This window comes from Apostichopus japonicus, chromosome 4 (genome assembly GCF_037975245.1).
Source record: "Apostichopus japonicus isolate 1M-3 chromosome 4, ASM3797524v1, whole genome shotgun sequence".
Lineage (NCBI taxonomy): Eukaryota > Metazoa > Echinodermata > Holothuroidea > Aspidochirotida > Stichopodidae > Apostichopus > Apostichopus japonicus.
Genome location: NC_092564.1, coordinates 12,240,842 through 12,261,599, shown reverse-complemented (window position 1 = coordinate 12,261,599; position 20,758 = coordinate 12,240,842). Strand labels below are relative to the sequence as shown.

The 20,758-nt window shown below is 36.4% G+C and overlaps 2 protein-coding genes across 2 annotated transcripts; one reads left to right on the top strand and one right to left on the bottom strand.

The window, feature by feature from the left end:
* Window positions 1–5,096: 5,096 nt before the first annotated feature.
* LOC139966471 (peroxisomal membrane protein 11C-like) lies at window positions 5,097–11,878 on the bottom strand. The gene is made up of 5 exons (XM_071969495.1): window positions 11,686–11,878; window positions 9,568–10,088; window positions 8,822–9,000; window positions 7,114–7,179; window positions 5,097–6,727 (listed from the first exon to the last, which is right to left on the bottom strand). The coding sequence occupies exons 2-5, from the start codon at window positions 9,793–9,795 to the stop codon at window positions 6,526–6,528; spliced, it is 675 nt and encodes a 224-aa protein (XP_071825596.1). The 5' UTR covers window positions 9,796–10,088; window positions 11,686–11,878; the 3' UTR covers window positions 5,097–6,525.
* Window positions 11,879–12,250: 372 nt separating this feature from the next.
* Window positions 12,251–20,487, top strand: LOC139966472 (isochorismatase domain-containing protein 1-like). The gene is made up of 5 exons (XM_071969496.1): window positions 12,251–12,846; window positions 14,307–14,354; window positions 15,511–15,666; window positions 16,733–16,849; window positions 18,255–20,487. Exons 1-5 carry the CDS (start codon window positions 12,712–12,714, stop codon window positions 18,399–18,401), a joined length of 603 nt encoding a protein of 200 aa, XP_071825597.1. The 5' UTR covers window positions 12,251–12,711; the 3' UTR covers window positions 18,402–20,487.
* Window positions 20,488–20,758: the final 271 nt, after the last annotated feature.

Below are 20,758 nucleotides of genomic sequence, written 5' to 3'. Positions count from 1 at the left end.
GCGTAGGAAGGTACTTTTTTTTGGGGGGGCTGAAAACTGATGGCCGGCCTGGGGGAGGGGTCAAGGGGAGGGGACCCCTCCCCTTTGGAAATTTTTTGCATTTCCAGGTGGCCTCAGATGCAATTTGGTGCAATATAGCACACTTCAACACCCACTACATTTTGTAAATAATTTTGCATTTTCACCTGGCCTAGTTGCAATTTGGTGCTCCAAATGAGATTTTTTTCTCATTTGGAAATAAAAAAGGGGTTTTCTGACTTGCGAAGCGGGGGGGCGGAATGATACTTCCGCCCCCATATTTTTCACTGGGGGCTGGCACCCCCCACCCCCGCCCTTGGTGGAGGGGATGTAATACACCATATCCACCAAATGCCAGGGATAAGAATATTTTCATGCCTACATTTATGCATCATCGTGAATGTACGGCTCTTTTTTAGATTCATTTCTCGCCTACCATAAATGCAGTGCGTTCTTTTCAAATAAAGCGTCTTTATAAAGCAAGAATAGTTGACTGTAGGCTTCATTGGCGGGTCAAAATCCTACTTCCAGGACTGTCATTTAATGTCCCCATCCAACCAACGTGAGTAGGCTACAGCTGTCCACTTGCAGATATTGCAAACACTTTCCTCTCCAGTCTCCTGGCAAATGGCAACGGAACTCGGGGATGGAGACTTAGCCTCTCCTATATTAATTTATTAGTTTTCATAGAGAAAGGAGTTGAGGGAAGATTTGGTATCAGATGTTGATACCGAAGTTTGAACCAGCTGGACCTCCAATTGTCACCGCAGGCGAGCACTCTACCATCGTACTGCCCGGCCAAGTTAGCCTACATTTGCTAGGTCGTCGCGTTATTCCCTAAGTTCAACCAGGGAGTTTCCATAACAACTCCTTGGTTCAACTCATCAGGTTTTCCCTAGCTAAAAAGCAAACGGAATGTAAATATGTGTAATTGTGTATTGCATGTGTATAGGCCTATAATAGCCTGCATGAGGCTATTTTCTTCATCGAATAATATAAAGAGCTCTCGAACATTCTAACGTAGCGCCTGAAACAAGATTGACAGGGGCAATTTTCCCAAAATAACACCCGAAATTAAAAAAAAAAGTATTTTGGATCCTGAATTATGAGATATTTCGGACATGATATCCCTTTTTTAAAGTTGGGTATATGCCGCTTGGGAACCTCGGGAAGTGCCGTTTCCGGACATTAGAGGGTTTGTAAATCCCAAAATTTTCTCTGTACGCTTCGCGCCAACCTGTGGTGGCGCTATGCTTAGATAGTCAACAAGGTCATATCCCCCCCACTACGGATCGACGCCCATGGCCACATGAAAATTTTGAAAGCTTCATTTTTTGTGACGTCTATTCCATTAACTGAAGGGATGCTTGATAAAGTCACCTTAATGAAAACATTTGAAAGAACGTGAAGTATCCAATAGCATCCAGAAAGTTTAATACCAAAATGTCTTCATGGAAAAACCTGAATTCGTATCAATTTTACTTCGGACACAGAGTGAACAGGATTGTGAATTTATGCACCAATTCTAATCACTCAGTTTAAACAAATAATAACAGGTAATAAAGAAATTAACTACTCCACTTTTATTCATTTATGCTTATATTGCAAACACTCTGTACTCATTAACTTCAATATTTAAATTTTTACAGAAATTGAAAGAGAGAGTGTTGAGAAAAAAATCATACCCCATGTAGTACACTTGGGATGCATCTTTATCAAGCATGCATTGGTGTATGAACCATGCAAAGACTCATTATCAAATTATGCATTTAATTGTATCAAGTCATGACACTGATTGTAACATCTCAAAACATTGCTGTACATTTTCTGCACAAAAGTATCACTATAAACTACATTACAGGTGGGTTACCTTCTAAATATTACATTACATTTTTTATTATAACATAAAACCAAAGGACAAAGTTCACCACTTTATGGATGAAGTGAGTACATGTGTAGAAAAACAGACTCTACCTAGTGGCATGCATGATCACTGTTATGTGCTGGTACATTTTATATATCTATATATTTATATATATATATATTTATTTATATATATATTATTGTTATTATTATTAATATTATACAAAGGCAGAGAAAACAATATATGACTCACAATTTACAAATAAGGAGTACTGTTTTAGAAACTCAATTGGAATTTTCTGTTCCCTGGAACCTCCGTCAGCAGTATTTGGCAGTGGAATGAAAGTAGAATATGTATTCAGGTGTATCTACTACTCCAAATGTGTGGAACAACTCTTGTTATACAGGGTAACAAAATATAAAAAGTGCATGTTTATCAAAAGTCATGCCTAACAACTTGATCAGCAACTTTTGAGTCACGACCCACCAGACCCCCATCCCCACCAGACCCATATCCCCTCCCCCCTCAGAATAAATGCTCAATATGTATGAAAAGCTAGTTTAGACTACATTATATGGATGTCAGAAAGCTGTAAAGCTAGATAAATTCTAGAAAAATTCTGTGACCCACAGAAACATTTTTGCCACCTACATTTTTGCCTGAGTCATGCTGTATTTTGCAGGCTGTCATTCTAAATGATTGTGATTAACAAATGGTTTCTAAGATTTCACAAGATGGATATTCTGAAGGCACTTTCAGTTTTACTTGCTGTAATAAGAAAGATCACACATCATGGTAAGATGAAAATTTGCATATTGTCAACATAAGGGAAAATGTGAAGTAAAACATTGTGAATACTTAAAGCAGTAATTATTTGTTTACAATATCACAAATCAGAAAAGATAAAAGTTTACTGTTTTTTCCATCCAATAATCTTCATTTTCACAGTGAAATAACATATGATGAATCAATGTCTGCACTTCACTCATACAGACAACAAATTTTGTTGTAAATTTTCAAATTAAAAATTTATACAAGTAAAAAACACCACACTTCTCCCACTAAGTCAAATAAAGCAAGCATAGGATATAAAAATATTTAATCAGAGTGATAAACCATTGCACAACCAAATGCATCCAGCTCTGTTACTTAACATCTTAGGCTTCCTCATTCATTAAACCTACATGCGAACTCTAACATCCAAGGGCGTAGGAACTGGGGGGGGGGGGGGGGCTGGGGGATGCCAGCCCCCCAGTGAAAAATATGGGGGGCAGAAGTATCATTCCGCCCCCCCCCCCCCGCTTTCGCAAGTCAGAAAACCCCTTTTTCATTTCCAAATGAGAAAAAAATCTCATTTGGAGCACCAAATTGCATCTAAGGCCAGGTGAAAATGCAAAATTATTTACAAAATGGAGTGGGTGTTGAAGTGTGCTATATTGCACCAAATTGCAAAAAATTTTTGAGGCAACCTGGAAATGCAAAAAATTTCCAATGGGGAGGCCGGCCATCAGTCTTCAGCCCCCCACTCAAAAAGTACCTTCCTACGCCACTGCTTACATCTAACATATCGTTCACAATGTGCTTATTAACTTTTAAGGTTTACATTATTCACTTTTAGCTTCTATTTATGGTGTGATAGGTTACTATCTTTTTTTTGTTTGTAAATAGATTACATTTTGCAATAAAGATGATGAGTATCATTCCAGCATTTATTGCCTTTGTGAATACATCCAGTTCGCCATGTGTTTAACAAACACATCTGAGGTTGTACCATGGGTTTGCATCATAAATTTTAGCAGAAACTTGGGACTGAAAGTTAAATTACAACATTACAAAATCACCGATTTTAATAAAAAAAAAACATGTCACAAATTTGTTGGGAGGTTTTCACGAGTCATTTCGTAAGATAACTTGAGTGATTATTCTAATGAAATGGACAGTGAAAATGAGAAAACGGATAACGACAATGTTTGGCTAGCACAACTGCATGATGAGTTAGCTCGATTGCATGGCGATGTGGATTGTGGAGGTAGAATTTAGGGGAGCTATTTGGGGAAAATGTTGCATGTGACTGAACATGGTCAAAGCATCTCAGGCAGGCCTCTCAAACATGACAGTGACTCTGCACAAATTATTTTACTGATGAAATGCTGAAAACATTCTGTGTACTTGAAACTAATCGGTAATATATATATAAACAGGCATAAACGCAAGATTGGGCTAATAAACACTTGTGAAAAATCATCTGACTTAATGCAGGTGGGGAGACCGTGCCACCCACTACAACCTCCCCCCTCCATACATTTTATCCAGAGAGAAAAACATTTTATCCAGGGAGGAAATTAACAGTCGATGAGTTGGTTATCGCTTTCAAAGGGAACTATTGGCTTAATGAAAATAACCCTCAAAAGTCACATGAATGGGGCATGAAAGGGGATATATTGACGGATGCAGGTAATGGTTTAAACACATATAATTTGGCATTATATACATTTGTTGAGGGCAGGACAACAGAGCATAATGGTAAGAGTGATGGATTGCAGGCAAAAAAGGTTAACCAGGAAGCACCTGCATATTCATGTGCAAACACATACACATAAATATAGAACACATACACAAACTTTGTGGTCAGATATATAAATACCCACAAGATGTTAACTGACCAAAGTAAATTAAGCAATTTTTCAAAATAACTTAATATGTAAGACTTGCTCCTGCTTTCTGTGTACACTCTTGGTTGTATTAGCTCATTAATAATATAGACCTGCATGAGATCAATAACAAGAAGATTACCAAATGGTAGATACAGGTGCAAAGGAAGTCTTTATTCTTCCTTTGGCATATTTTGAAAAATAGAGTACATTAATTGTTTATTCTTTATCCCATATCCCCCTAATTGACCCCATCCATCCCAAGGCTGTATATCCCTTACAACCCCCCCCCCCCCATCCTTGTTTGCTTGACTTTTTATCAGGGCAAGATCAAGATTCACCCTGAGGCAAGCTCTGGAAAATTTTCATTTTGGCCAGGGGAGTCTGCAGAAATTTGACAGCTCCTTGAAAGATGGAGACGTGTGCAACTCTTCATTGACAAAGATTATGACAAACAAGAAGCTTTATCATTTTTCATATCTAGATATCATAATCAGTGATAAATAAAGGACCACTTTAGTTGTTAGGGAAACTGTTTTGAACTTTGAGCACAATTTTGGGGGATTCAGTAAAAACAAAATCAAACTTAATTAAGGTAACAGTCACTCAAATGTAGCAGCAGAATCAATAGTTCAAACTGCAAAATGAATATTCATAAAATGCTGTGTATCAAGCTAGACCAATCAATGCATTGATTTGCTTTATGGTACAACCAATATATATATATATATTAACAAAAAGGCATATACATCCTATTTAAATTGAGATGCTTTGCAATTTAACTCCCAATACAAGTTTCAGAATGAATGATTGGGAGATATTTATAAGAATTTACAAGATGTTTGTCAAATATATTAATTACTGTTGGACTGGAATATCAAATTTAACTAAAATAAATATTGTAGAAATCCAGATTTTTTTTATTTTTTTATTTTATTTTTTTATTTTATTTTTTATGTTTGTGGCAGATAGTGATTAGAAAACCTGAGATACGTAAGCCCTCATTAGTTTGATTAAATTACATATTACAGTTTATGATAATATAATCAAGGTCAAATTACCAAGTTGCTTGTTATGGTCTAAACCTTTTCGACTCTTGAGATGCTGTTGTCTACAGTCTTGTCAACTAAATACCACCAAAAGCTTATTAATGTTTGTAATTTATAATCTGTTTTGTAACACTTTGATCATAAAGTAATGATGCCTTTAGATTCGCAACAAAAATTATTGATGGAAATGAATGATTCGTTGACTGGTATTAGCATGGTAAACAGATGGCCTGGAAAGAGCCTCCCTATTAGATGGCGCTATTTACAAATACATAATTATGGTTAAATACATAAAAAAGGCAAGCCTTATTTGCAACCTTTATTTAAGATTAGTATAGCCATCATTGGGAATACCTTAACTAAGATTTATACTATCTTCTGACTGTGCTTTCAACAGTGTAATTATGCACTACTTTAGTACATTATTAATGGACCATTGTTCAATGTGAAACGACGTTTTGCCGCAATGAAATACTAAAGTGCCTTGAGTCACTTCCTCACCTTGAGGCACAAAAAAATATAGTAATGGCTTGTACAAGTTCTCTGTTGAATATTCATGACTATTTGCATTGTTTAAGGGGAAATTGAAAGCTTGCTACACTAAATTACACACTGCTCAATGGTCCAATTTTTTCTTCAACTACAAATCACCTGTTCTGTGTATCAAGCCAAAGTTCTTATCTCTTTTTTTCCCTCTAATTTACCATAAAATGTTATTCTAATGCTTGTAAATGCAGTGCCTCACTTCAAATGCATTTCCTCTCTTTATTCAATTTAGATTTCTTCACACATATACACTTTTTTAAGATTTCCAATTTTCCTCAGAAACATCAGAAAAGTTGCAATAATGGCAAGCTTACAATAATGACACCATGCATATTACATGCAACCATTTCATTCTGTTAATTTCAGCTACTAAAAGGAAATGTCCATCATTTGAGCTTCACCTCTGTGACTGAACAAGTCTCCACAATGGAATGAGAGATGATATCAATCCTAGCAATCCCACGACGAATGTTGTGAGTTTACCTGACCACAGAAATCCAGACGGCATAAAATGGATGCAGATAGCCAGGTCAGCTAACTCACTAACAATCGATAGAGAAGTCCAGAGTTCCTCTGGGCTCAATTTTCTCGAGACGGATCTAAAAAAAAGGAATAAAGTTTACGGTAAACATTGCTTGACAATACTTCTCTTGTTTTAAATTTCCTCAGTGGTAGTGGGTTGTACTCCATTACATAACATGACAAAATTGTGAAATGCTAGGTCTGAAAATTTCAGTAGTTCATTTTCCTACCTTGTGTTTAGGGTAGACTGTGTAAACTCAGTAAAACATTAAGAACATCTGTGATGTTTTCCAAATTAAATGTATTTCTCAGCTGTTTCAAGGAACTTGTTCAATCACCGTTATCTCTATCACTGGACCAACAATTATGTATTGGGTTTGTGTCTCCTTTAATATCCTATTGAGTAACTTTGCATTGCAATTTACTTTACAGTTCAGATACCCAAAGAGTAGATTATACTTACCCAGATGCATCTGTAGACCTTTTCTTAGCTTCCCTTTGCCTCAATTTGGTCAATTGAATCAAATTTCTGCAATGAAAAGTATCAATTCGAAAGAAAGTTGTCACAAGAGAGACTAAACAGAATCTGACAACCATTTAACATTGGTAATTTCCGACTTTCTCTTAAAGCAACCAGAAAGCTGGAACTTGGAGGAAACAAAGCCCTGTAATACAGACACAAATGAGAGTTAAACACAAACTTACTGGATTGATGATGAATTCATCTCAGGCTGTGCAGGAACTATTGTCAGATACACCACAACTAGAGTACTGGACACATAGTATCGTCAACATTGTGAGCAGTGGGTGCTCTCATGTATTACCAGAATTTTTTTTTTTTAAGTTTAAACAAGAGAAAGTGAAAACAAATGCACAGAGTATCAAGGGACATCAACAACATATCATAACGGAACAATGTGTGGCAAGGCATTAGTGGAAATTCTGTCTAGTGCTCCCGATACATGAAGTCCCTGACAGATAACATTGATGACTCCATTTGTAGTTATGGTACATTCATACAACTGATTTTTAAACTACTTTCATGATGTGTGACTTTTATGGCTAGTCATCTTCACCATATGAATTTGAAACATGTTTGAATGTGAATTCATGGAATAATCTATACAGTATACTGTACAGGGATGTGCCCACGCTGGGCGGCCTCGCCCAGCACTAAAAATTACCGCCCAGCACTGTCTTAAAAATCGTGAATCCCGCCCAGTACTATATTCATCTAATATCCCGACATTCCTAACAATATATTCAACATAAATTGGGCCTAGCCTATGCCAAAATCATACAGACTAATAATGCATCAGTTACGCATGCGAGAAACATTACTTACGGCTCTCAATCGGACCCTTGTAAAATCTCTTTGAAACAAACTAATAACTTTAACCAGGTAGGCTACGTAATATATTTCACTAAAAAAAAATTCAAAAATGTAAATTGTTAGCAAAACTAGTACTTGTGTATGTGCCTAAAAAGCTACACAAGTGACAGCATTTGGCATCTGAGCACCTTCAAAATCGAAAAATTTCTCAAAGGGGAGGGTGACACCCCCTGCCCCTTAGACCCCTCTCCCAGGACGGCAATCAGTATATCCGGCACTCAGTAAATCCTGGGCACATCCCTGGGTATAGCATCGCAAAATGCTATGCAAAATGGGCAGATTGCTATACATTTACAAAGGTCTATAACAGTTCTTGTACACAGAAACCATAGTAATTAACAAGAGATGAAGTTCAGAGACTTCAAAACTACTATGCAAAATTTGGAAACTTAATTAGTCCCTGGAATTATCAATTTCTTTTTTTGTTTTTCAGCATAGAATGAAACCAAGACAAAGTATCCTCGGAGTTTTTGGTAGAGAAATTGCATTCCTTTATTTTACACAGAGCATAATGAACTGGTAGCAACATCCTTGGAAGTACCAAGTGTTAGGATTGGAAATTATGCTTCGTGCAAGATTCCTTCACATGCAGAAGAGGGAAACCTTCTACTGCTCATGTCTTTAGTTCATCAAATTCTCTTTTAACTTAGCAAACATCTATTGGGAATTAAGGGATGTTTAAATTTGATAAGTCGTGTAGTTTAGTGAGATGATCATTAATGTACGTCGAGTATACGCCCTTTGATCTGTTTTTCCATTCCTTTTATGAAGTACTTACCTGGTTATAGTAATAGAAAGAGAAATGAGCCAACAATAAACACACAAGTTGTTCCACCTCGCTGAAGATATCTTCAAAATACCAGCATCAGATGCCCAGGCTATATGCTCAATTGGAAAGAAAAGTTGATCCGTAAAGTTCTGTACCAGTGTTATCAGTCGAATAAATACAGACTTCTCCTGCAGATGGGAAACATACAACAACAAAAATATATATGATTAACAATTTCCAGTTTTAATTCCCTTTCTACTGAGGAAACAAAATCCTGCAAAAATTTTAAGGAAATTTGTTCTTCATAGCTGAAATTTGCATATGAATTACTTTAAAGTTATTGGATTTATTACTTTTTCAATTAAGAAAGACATTAAGCCAATCTTACAAATTTAATTTTGTACATGCAAATTTGGAATTGTGAACTAAATTGGCATAGCAATATGAAAGCCCCTAGTGGTAGTCCATAAAGGTATATACTCCCTGCACATAATAATGAAACATTGACAAGGAGCATTGATTGTGTACAGTTAAGAGTTGCAGTCAAGGGTGTCTATGGCTATCAAGATTGATCATGAGCGGTACATGCTGATAATGCACAGTAGCGTACTGTAGACTTTCGCATTATGAAGGGTGTGGGAGGGGGCACAAACTGGACCATTTTATACACGACTAAATACATAACAATTGCAAAAACAATTCAGTCAAGACTATTATGTAATAACATAAGCTAGCACAAAGCGGGTGCTACACACCTGTGACCCGAGTCCATAGCTCATGGTGTAAGACAACATTGGTAGATCGTCAAAGAGGCGAAGGATTGTACGACACAGACCCAACTGACTGCTTAGAACCAACAGACCGTTTCTGCTTTGTTCATTCACAAAGGTCGTTCCTGCGACCATCTTCGAGCCATACTGGACGGTGCGCAGGATGCGTCCACGCCCGGAGTGACTTTCCAGTAACTTAAGAGTAGAATTCATCTTTACTAACACATGAAAATAAATATTCCATGCAAATATTCAGCCTGGGGTAATGCCACGAGATGCCAAAACAACTGCACTGTGTTCATTCGGCTTCACTGCTTCAAATTTTCACAGGTTTTGTTTTTTGGCAGTACTTGACTATATTTCTATATTGATCTCATTATTGTATACAGTAGTTATTTCAGGCAGTGCTCTGCAACCAACTAATTATATTTAGGATACCCTGTTAAGACCTTTTGCTGGATGGCAGCACATTCCTGCTATGCAAAATATTCACCCAGCTGGTGGATCTGTAAAATATAAGAGAAACAAACGGTCACAAACATTGAAAAATGTAGATAACCAGTTCAGAAATTATTAAAACTATAGCTTTGCCAGGCCCTTGATTTTTGTTCAATCAATTACTTTTCCAATGTGCAAGAGGACACCCACAGCATCACACAACAATAAAATACAGAGTGAAATGTAGACACAGCTTTTGCAATAGCTCTTTTTTCTTTTTTTTAAATCTGCACAGCATCAACAAGAAAGACACAAATTTGCACAATGAAAGAAAAGAACATTGTTGTATTTCTGAAGCACTTTCATGAATTATTTCACCTATTACCTCAATAAACTCAGTAAACTTTAGTGCATACATGATGTAACTGGTGACATTTTTGACAACTTTGATGAGAGTTTTGACTAAGATAAAACAAAACAGTTCTATAAATCTGAATCTGATGAAGCCATCAATGAAATCATGCAATGAAATGATAAAAATAAACCACAGGGCAAATATTCAGGGGGAGCATCATTAAATCATTGTAGTGGCTATCTACATGATCTTCCAGTGAATAAGCATGGGGCGCTCGATTATTCACTCGATCATAGCCTATGAGCTGAAAGACTCATCAAGCAATTGAGGAACAAATTGTGTCTATGCATCCTATCAAAATAGCCACATCTTGCTAAGTGTTCAGATGCATTATAAAGTCTTAGTGAAGTGTATTATATATAAAGTAAATTAAATGTTTTGTCAAATACACTTGTACCACTTGGAGTGGGTATGACCAGGTCCCAACTCTGGTGTTCATTATCTCCTGATGGTCAGTTATAATGCACTAAAACATGCACACTTAACCTACCATCTGGCAAATAAGCACCAATTATTGAATCGATAATCTGGTTATTAAGCAGCAAGTTAATGCAACACTTATTTAAAATCAATGATTGGGTAAATAAGTATATACTAAGACAAAGGAAAGAGCCCTTTTGATTTGATAGTTAAGCAACCCTTATTTAATGGATTTTGGGGTAAATAAGCACCAGTATTTAGTAATGTAACCGACTTATTCAACTGGTCATCCGTTAAGTAAGTCATGATCAATATTGAACTGACAATTGGGTAAGTAGCCTATACTGTAGGCACCAGAGCAAAACTTTTTGAACTGCTGGTCAGGTATATAAGCAAGGTTCCCATCCTTATTGAACCAACAATATTCAGGTGAATAAGTCCCTCCCATATTATATCATTATCTTATAAAATCAAATCACAAATGCCTAGCTTTGACTTTGAGGTCGGCCTCGCTGTACTACAGCACTTGCCCAGACTCACTTTCACAAGCATCACAAACTTAGTCAATAAACATTGGGCTATCATACCATCTTATTTTTCTTCATGATCGAAACATAGCAGATATATTGGATGGAACCTTTCCATCTGAAGAATATGATACTATTACAATAGACTTTGCAGCTAGGCTAGATAGAGTGACCCAAAGTAAGGCTATAGCCTATAGTACTGCTGCATGTTAAAGTAGGACTCAAGGAGGCCTAAGGTAGGGCCTAGCCTATTTTATGCTAGTCCATCATATTCATAACAGCAACTTTGGGTGGTTTAATCACCTCAGCGTTCCATGTTCAACCAACTTCAGAATTTTTGGAAAGCAGGTTGACAAGTTACAGTTAAGACGTTAACAGGCAGCTTTATTCGCGATTTAGAAAGCCACATTTATTTACATGGATAGTGGTATATAGATCACATTTCTGTAAGATGTTGCAAACAAACTTATGGCCTAGCCTAAAATATGCTAACATGGTCACAGACAGGCAAAAACTAATCAGCTGATTCAAAGGCACCATCGATATATATAATACTGTAACTATTATTGTTGTGTTGAAGTGACGATCATGCCTGACAAATATGAGACATTTTGGTCAAACTTTTGTTTTGTATATGATCAGGATAGTGGATAAAATGGTTTATGATAACATTTAATGGTATAAAATTTGGTCAAACTAGCTAGTATGATATAAAAGAATGTATTTTTAACCTTGGTTTGCAATTTTAGGTGTTCTTTTTTGGAGTGGGATCCAATACAAATAAAATAAAATGGCTACACTCGTCCTAGAAGGTTTCATTTTCAGTAACTCTATGAGGCCCGAGTTAGAGTGTATACTATATACTGCGCTGAGTGCAGGTACTGTAACAAACGCATGTGGCTCCCCTCAAGTCAAAGATCACTGCGAAACAAAGGCAGAAACGTTTTGTTGTCTCCGCCATTGTTTGAAATAAAAAACATATTTCAAAGTGAACAGGGTTTGTTTTAGTCATCGCAACAGATTTCACCACTTGCGTATCGCTTAGCTGATTCTAACAAGCCATCTTCAAAATCAACTGCACTTAGTTGACCCAACTTAGCGATTGTGTTCATACAGTAAGCTTCAAAGGCTAAGGATAAACTTACCGGCGTACAGTTGTAGCATATACTGTAGGAGTTCAGCGATCATAACAAGCAAAGCAAGACATTTTGCACCTTACATTTGGACAATCTTTTCAAATAGGTTAGGTCTATTTTACAGTTGTGTATTGTATACCTAGCAACCTGGAGTTAATTACAATAAATAACGCAGCACAACGTTTCTGAAGTAATGTCTGGGCGTCTTCATGTTACCCCTGGGACCCTGTCGGTCACCTGTACTGCATTCCTTTTGTGTGACATGCAGGAAAAGTTTCGACCAGCAATTAAGCATTTTGACGAAATTTTGGAGGTGGCGAATCGACTTGTAAGTATATGAACCAGAATATATGTACAGTAGCCTAGGCCGTCTACCAGGCTATACTCTGGCGTAGGAATATGCTTCCTGCCCAACAAATGATTTCATTCTTCTGCTCATTCAATTTCCTGTCAGATTTACATGACTCTTTATTCTTTAATAAATAAAAACTGTGCAATTTGAAAAACTGTAGGCTACCCAACAGGTTTTCATTGGATTTTAAGATTAGGCCTACTTGACAAATATAATTTTTGTTATCATAAAAAGAAAGATATAAAACATACATAACAATGCTCAGTTAAATTAGATTAAATAATGGCTGTGGCTATTCTTACGACTAGTCCTAACAATCATTAATAAACTATTCTTACGACATCGGCGAATTCAAGTGCAGTAAAGTAAATAAAGCAACTGCGCATGTAGTAGGGGTAACCCTAACCCTAAACACTAACCTAACCTTAACCCTAACCGGAAATTATTGTTACTCCTAGTCGTAAAAATAGTACACCTAGTCGTAAAATAGCCAGGTTAAAGCAACTGCGCATGCGTATTTATAAATTATTCTTACAACTAGTCGTAAGAATAGCCACTTTGTTAAATAATACAGTTACTTCAGCGAAGCAATTGTGTCCTATAACTTACTAATTTCAATCTATTTAAGCTCCTTCTATAGAGAAAATTGAAATAATGCAGAAACAAATGTGCGAAGGGTTTGTAAGAATATTTCTTTGAACCTGTGTTATCTATGCAACACATCTTGTGGATAGCAGCACATAGTATTCTTTCATCTTTTAGCAGATGTGCATCGATAAAAGCTTTAAGTTATGTGTGTTGCAAATTTTATGAAGAAAAAATAAAATAACGGAATTCATAACAAGTTTCCCAGTGTATAGACCGTTTGTAATAGTTAAGTTGCCTACCTTCATATTGAGCTTACATACATACAAGAAGATAGCAAGGTTTCATGTATGTATTATTTCATCGTTCAAATGTCAGGATATGTACAGTATATAAATAACTTAAACAAAAAAATTATTTAAATTAGAAAGAACTGCAAGGTTGTTAAAAGTTTGATGGTGTAAACTCATATGATGTTATGGAAAGCAATATTGCAGGAATCATCTGCTAGTCATCTATCAACTAGAAAAAACCCAATACTACTTCACTGTACTTGTTGTTTCAATACCTCAGTTTTGTGTTGACATGTAATAACCACATTCTGTTTCATTTAGAAAGTTCAGAACTATAGATCTAAGTTCACCAGGAACAAAGACCCGCCCACCCACCCACCCAACATCATGCACCACAAAGAAAAAATTACCTCTATAAAAAATGTTATTATTGTGATTTGGAACCCAAATTCAACTAGAGCAGAAAGATGTTATTCCACATCAGAGTATGTGTTTGTAAATTTTGTATCATATGGCACAATAATGTAGTTCTGTTTTTCATTCCATCTCTGATTACAGGTGAAGACATCAAAAATATTGGACATTCCACTCATAGCTACTGAACAGGTACAGTATAGTGTTTTTCTCTCACCCCCCCCCCTTACCCCCTCAAAATAATGTGAAAGGTTTGGCGTACTGTACTTTATTTTCTTTAAATTTTACTTATTGAGGGTTCCTTGGTTATCTGCAATATAATTCTTCTCTTGTCTCTGCTTTGTACAGTGCCTCATTTCAAAATCAGGGAACAATAGCATATATTCTGTTTGATAAATGCATTTAATTAAAGCACAAAAGATTTTCAATCAGTAATTATAAGTTGACAGTAAGTAGTAACTGTCCATACTGTACCTCAGTGATGATATCACTAAATTTTGCAAGAAATACAGTCTACAGGCTGCAGAACATTATGTGATGCCTGCAGTACAGAACCTTTGCTTGGTACCCTAGGGGTCCCAAGGCACCCTTTGAGTTCCTTGGCATTACATTTCAATAAAATCCTGCAACATACTCCATCATACAGAAGAATAAAAATTGCACAAAAATTTGTAAAATTGATATTTTCTCATGTAGACTCTACCAAGAATGGATTCTAATATAATAATAATTTAATCAGCAGTATTATTTTCCTTCAGTGACCACAAATGTGGGAGAAACCTGCAGGGGCTTGTGTACAGTATGGATTACAACTTACATGTCAGGTGGCTTCCAATTCAATATTTTAACACAAACTTGGAATCTTGTTCGATTTATAAAGTCATTTCAGATGGGAAAACCGTAGATTACCCTTGGATGAAAAATCCACCTCCTGACCAGGTATCCAACCCGGAACCTCCCGATTGCTAAGCCTCATTGCTTCAAATGCCACCGCCTTTATCCACTCCTCCAGGGCACCCATTCTAGGCACCACACAATCATTGGAATGAAATTTTTCTGATTGTGAAGTGGCACAACCGGGAATACTTAATTATCTTAAATCTCCCACTCTCCCAATTACATAACTGGCCAATCTACTAAAACAACTGTAAAACTGTATCAGATTTGTGGACACAGCACATTATGGTTTTCATAGTTTCATGGTAAATGATACTCATGTGACAAAAATTTCTAGGGAAAACGTAATCACTATAGTCTCTCCCCCCCTCCCCCCACCTACCACCTGTACTAAGTTTTAAGACTGCAGACTTGCAAACCCTCAAGTCTATTTAATATTCATTCTTTTCAGTATCCAAAGGGACTCGGAAAGACAGTGGAGGAACTGGATATAGACCATGCTAAAGGAGTCTTTGACAAGACAAAGTTTTCCATGGTGATACCAGCAGTAGAAGAACAGCTAAGCAAACTACCAACTCTAACAACGGTTGTCCTGTTTGGAGTAGAGGTACTGTACTGTAAGAACTATATATGTAGATGTAATGCCTACTGAGAAACCTCTAGGACTGTATGTACAATAGTGAAACACGACAATCCGTAACCCAAAAGCTCAAAAGGCCCATTCTGGCCAAAGAGCTAATTCCTGAGGAAAAGAAGTAATGCCTCATAAGAATGCGATTGTAGGGAAACCTGTCCAAAATGACAACGACGTCAGGCTCGTCAGCCCTAATTCGTATCTGGAAAAGTAGGCAAGGCTTAATACAGTAAGTCTGCTGGGAAATACTGAGTCCAGGCCAGTAACCGATGCTTTATTTCAAAAAGCAACAGATTTTGTAAAGGCTTTTGAATTTGTTTTGGTAACAACAAATGGACAGAGTACCTTCTGTTCAAGGGTATTATCGGATGATGAGCATTATTTGTATTTATACCACAATTGATACCAGCTGGTCCAGATGCCATCAAGCCAGTTAGCATTCATTTATCACAAATATCAGTTCTGAATTTTTTTTTTGGAATAAACTTGCTGCATTTCCTGTACATAACGTTTGCTATTTCATCAGATTTCCCGCTATTGTTTGGGAAGTGAAGAACTTATTAATTTGGAATGTAATATCCTACTTTTCCATGAGAACAAAAGTTAAACAATCTAGTGATTTTGTATCATTTCCATCTTCATGCAATACCACTCAGAGTTCCTATATTTTTTGTTTATTTTGTTTATTTTCATTTATCAATGTTATTATTTGTTTTTATGTAATTTTCACCTTTTGCACGTTGATTTCTGGCAACAACCTTGAATCGCCTGCCAGTATCCTGGTTTGGGTGTTTTACAAGGTTTTGCAAACCCAGTAAGAGAAAACATGAAAATAAATTAAAGTGAAAAGACCCTTTGTGTCATTACTTTGTGCTTTCCATAAAATCAAGCTACTCATCAAGATTAATCCAGCTATTTTAATATAAATCGGAGAAACGTATCAACTCTCCCGTCATTTATATGCAGGGTCACACGTCTTAATTTCTTTGCTACTATACTTTTTCACAAATCGTATCCATGTTTTTTGGTCGGTTTTCAGACCCACGTCTGTGTGGAGCAGACCGCCATCGACCTGGTCAAGAGAGGTCTGGACGTACACGTGGTAGCTGATGCCACATCATCTCGTAGCATGATGGACAGAATGATTGCCTTTGAGGTATGTGTGATGGTATACCATAATACTCTGAATATGGCTTACCATTATATGATGATAATCTGAAAGATGAATGTCCATGATGTAACATTTAACTGATATTCAGATCATGTAAAAGTACATGATAATGTTGTAGACTTAAAATGTACACAATGACACAACGAACATTATGCATATCAGTAAATGCACCGAACAGCGTGTAATTATCCTTTGAAACTTGATCACATATCATGCATTCTGTATGTATGTCAAAATGTCACCAAATTTTGATGATATTCTGAAATTTATAGATCTACTACAAAATTTAATACTGTGTATCGAAAATCATGTACATATCTGTTACAACAGCAATAAAATGTTCACTTCTTTCTTCATATCAGCAAACATTATGGACATATCTTTTGAAGTCATTATTGTAGCTGAGCCTTTTGGCATTCCATATTTGCAAATGATAATGCAAACACATGCTTTGATATAGTAGTACTACTAAGGAATTTTCTTTTTGATTGAGACTTACAGTAAATGAACTTGAGATTTTCTGGTGACAAGCAATCTGAAACTTATAGTAAAAAGAAAAATGTTCTGCTTTGCTAGTTGAACACCCCTTCTCAATATCTTCTCCCTAACTAGAGATATGGTTGATTGAATGTAACCTAATTTTATAAGGAGGGCAGGGGTGATGAAGAAAGTAATGGGATTTTGCTGGCTCCTGGTTGGATCAATGGATTGTAACATTGATATTAGAATTTGGAAGTTGAGGCTGTATGATGGTTGAAGGGGTTGGCTGCAATTGAAAAAGGAGTTACAATGTTTGTATTCCGACACAACCAAGCCACGGTACATACCTAAGGTTATGATAAACTACTTGTGCTATAAATAAGTTATTCCAGCCCATCATTTTCTGACTGCTTATCAGGATTGATTGAAGTTGATTCCTTAAATCTGATGAGTCATGCGAATAGCCATCAGCACAAGAGGTGTTGTTAGTTTAAAGTTTAAATTTGCTCATACTTTGCATCATAATAATGTGAATGCAGTGTACCTATCAAAATGGAAAGGGATTATTTTTGCCTTTTGAGAAGAATGACACAACGTGTCATACCAGTTTATATATCGCACTGTGTTACTTCTGAGAGTGTGTTGGAAAATGTCTTGCTACTTGTTTTAGAAACAAGTAGCATCATGTAAGATTGATTTGATTGTCTCTGATGCTGTATGAGTTCTAAGAACTGTTCTAGGATTGCAGATGATAATGATGGAAAGATAATTAGTTAATTTATAGCCAATTAGTAGTCTTTGCTATATATCCAAAATTGAAAATCACTGTCATTGTTCTGTTGAACATACAGTATGCCTCCTTTTTTTAAATTTATTTATTTATTTATTTTTTGCTTAACCGTTTCCTCAGCATCTCCGACAGTCTGGTGTCATGGTAACGACTAGCGAAGCCGTCATCTTTCAGCTACTAGGTGACAAGGAGAACCCAAAGTTTAAGGAAGTTCAGGCATTGGTCAAGACTCTGGCACCGACATCTGGACTGTACTCTGAATTGTAGGTCAAAGTTCATTCTTCCACAAGTGAAATCATTGCCGCCGTGAAAACTATCTAAAGAAGTGAATTACCAACCTGAGTTCAAGTGAATGAGTATGGGCCTTCCAATTATATTAGAAAAACCAAAATGTGATCACAAAATCTTGAATTTGTTTTTTCATTTCCAACCAACTTCTTCTTCCTCCTTCCCTTCCCCTCCCCTTGCCACTTCCACATAGTTTTTCCACTTGATATATTAAACTGTCTGTTCCCACCCTCCTTAATGAGTCGATATAATTAGTACCAGCAGTTATGTGGAAACTTTCAGGGACTTAAACAGGCACAGATTCCCTTTTCAATATCACTCTACATTAAAGTAGTTATTGGTTCAACCTTGCATGTAGTCCTAATTATAAACCTAATTATAAAGCACATTATAAACCTAGTTTTAACGCATTTTTAATTTTGTTGGAGGGAAGGGGGGGAGAGTGCACTTAGATCCTGTGTATGGAGCCAGATTCAACAATTGAAGGCCACACCCCTCCTTTATAAATCTTTGATCACAATCTCTGCTTAAGCAGATTAAAATTTGGAGGGCAATACAGATGACGTTTTAAGCGCTTTCCACTTGTCAACCAAGTGGAATAATAATTATGAATATGTTAAGTGATTATGAACATATCTAGGCTTTGACTGCTCGGTAGCTTAACAGCCAAAACTTAAAGAAACATGTTTTACTTACATTATTAATTACACTTGCCTTATATCATTTATTCTTTTGAAAGCTATTATTTTCCATAAAATGTGATTCTGTTTTTTTTTGCAGCAACTGCAAGTATGTTACTTTGTTAAAGTAAATTGTTTAATTTAGTTTCTGACCTACAGACCTTGAGTTCGCTAGCCATTGCATAACATTCATAACTTGAAGAGGTTTGTCTCCAGACTACTTGACCTACCCATTTACTACAGAAACAAGTTTACAAATCTTTAAAGTGGTGTTACTGTGGGCCTGTTTGAAGTAGCTCAGGATCACACAAAGAGCCTCTGTTGAAACTGTCCAGAACACGAATAAGCTTGAGTTTATAACATTGGCTCATTCATATCTCAGGTTGTTTAATACTTGGAATGAATTAGTTGGAAGATCACTCTACAAGAGACTTGTTACTTAGCAGTTTCCTTACACAAAGAAAAATGATGTCATTTTAATTATTATTCAAGGATGCCTGAAGCATAAGAAACTTCAAACCTTACAATCTCAATTACAGCATAGCCTGCACATTGCAATGTTTTAAATGGTTTGGTCACATGACAGGGTTCTCAAGAGATGAGGGTTAGTGGAACATGAGGATAGCTACTAAAAAGTAAACATAGTAGAACTGAATTATCGTCAGATTGGCACAAATTATTTCAGGAATTGTCATCGCTTTTGCATATTTTTTCGCTGTGGAGATGATATATTCATCTGCTATGCCTCTGTTGCCAGGGGAAACACTTCTTGATTGATTGCTATTGGGGGGTAAATGTTGGTTTAATAGATAAATAGTAAGAAGAATTGATTGGTTACTTAATAGTAATGTTTGAGTGGGTAAAGTGGGGTGTAGGAGGAGGCAAGGTGACATGGCTCAAATTGGAATCCATTCCTTACAGGGTATTTCATAGATGTTGTGTTTTTGTGATGTTTCTTCCTTCTGTTGAGCTATTCGGTTTATAATGGTCCTCTGTACAGAGTTCACAGTTTGTGTAACATTCATCATTGGTTTCCACCATTCAAGGGAAGCAGGCAGACATTAATTTTTTTTTTTTTTTTTTAAGGAGAAGTGGTTGAGGTAACTCCACTACATAGTGTAGGATGTTTAGATCATGGTTACAAATTATTATGAATAGTTGCAGTATTGCCTCCACAAACACAAGAAAGTAGTCAAGTTTGGCTAAAGGTTTTTACAACTCTCACTGTCAGCCTCAAACTAATCGGCTTCAGCGAAACATTACTGATTACATTTTCTAACGTTATGTTATCTACCCTGTTCCTTTAATCCTCTCTTTGTCCCTCCACTGTTTATCTCCTACTTCTCCTCTTCCCCTGTTGTTTTCTTCTCTCCATCCCTTGTCTACTAATCCCCTTACATGTATCTCATTGTGTTCACTGTGCTCATTAACCTGTCTGTATTCTGTGCATGTTTTTGTCCCTTCTGTTACTGTTACTTGTCATTTAGCATCTGAAGAAGATCCTGCTAGGATCGAAACATCAGGCCAACTTACTTTTACACATGTTATCTGGGACTAATAAAGGCAGATTTTATACCAGCAGGAATTTAATATTGAGAACTGTTATCCCACATTTACTTGTTTGACATTTGAAAGGTAAATGGTTAAAAGTAAAAA

Bases quoted from the DNA above. Each gene is read 5' to 3' on its own strand.
- LOC139966471 (XM_071969495.1), bottom strand. From the start codon at position 9,795: ATGAATTCTACTCTTAAGTTACTGGAAAGTCACTCCGGGCGTGGACGC. The intron at 9,001-9,567 runs GTGTGTAGCACC...TCCCATCTGCAG, and splicing joins GCTATGGACTCGGGTCACAG to GAGAAGTCTGTATTTATTCG. The intron at 7,180-8,821 runs GTAAGTACTTCA...TTTTCATTGCAG, and splicing joins CTTTCTATTACTATAACCAG to AAATTTGATTCAATTGACCA.
- LOC139966472 (XM_071969496.1), top strand. From the start codon at position 12,712: ATGTCTGGGCGTCTTCATGTTACCCCTGGGACCCTGTCGGTCACCTGT. The intron at 14,355-15,510 runs GTACAGTATAGT...CATTCTTTTCAG, and splicing joins CACTCATAGCTACTGAACAG to TATCCAAAGGGACTCGGAAA. The intron at 15,667-16,732 runs GTACTGTACTGT...GTCGGTTTTCAG, and splicing joins TTGTCCTGTTTGGAGTAGAG to ACCCACGTCTGTGTGGAGCA.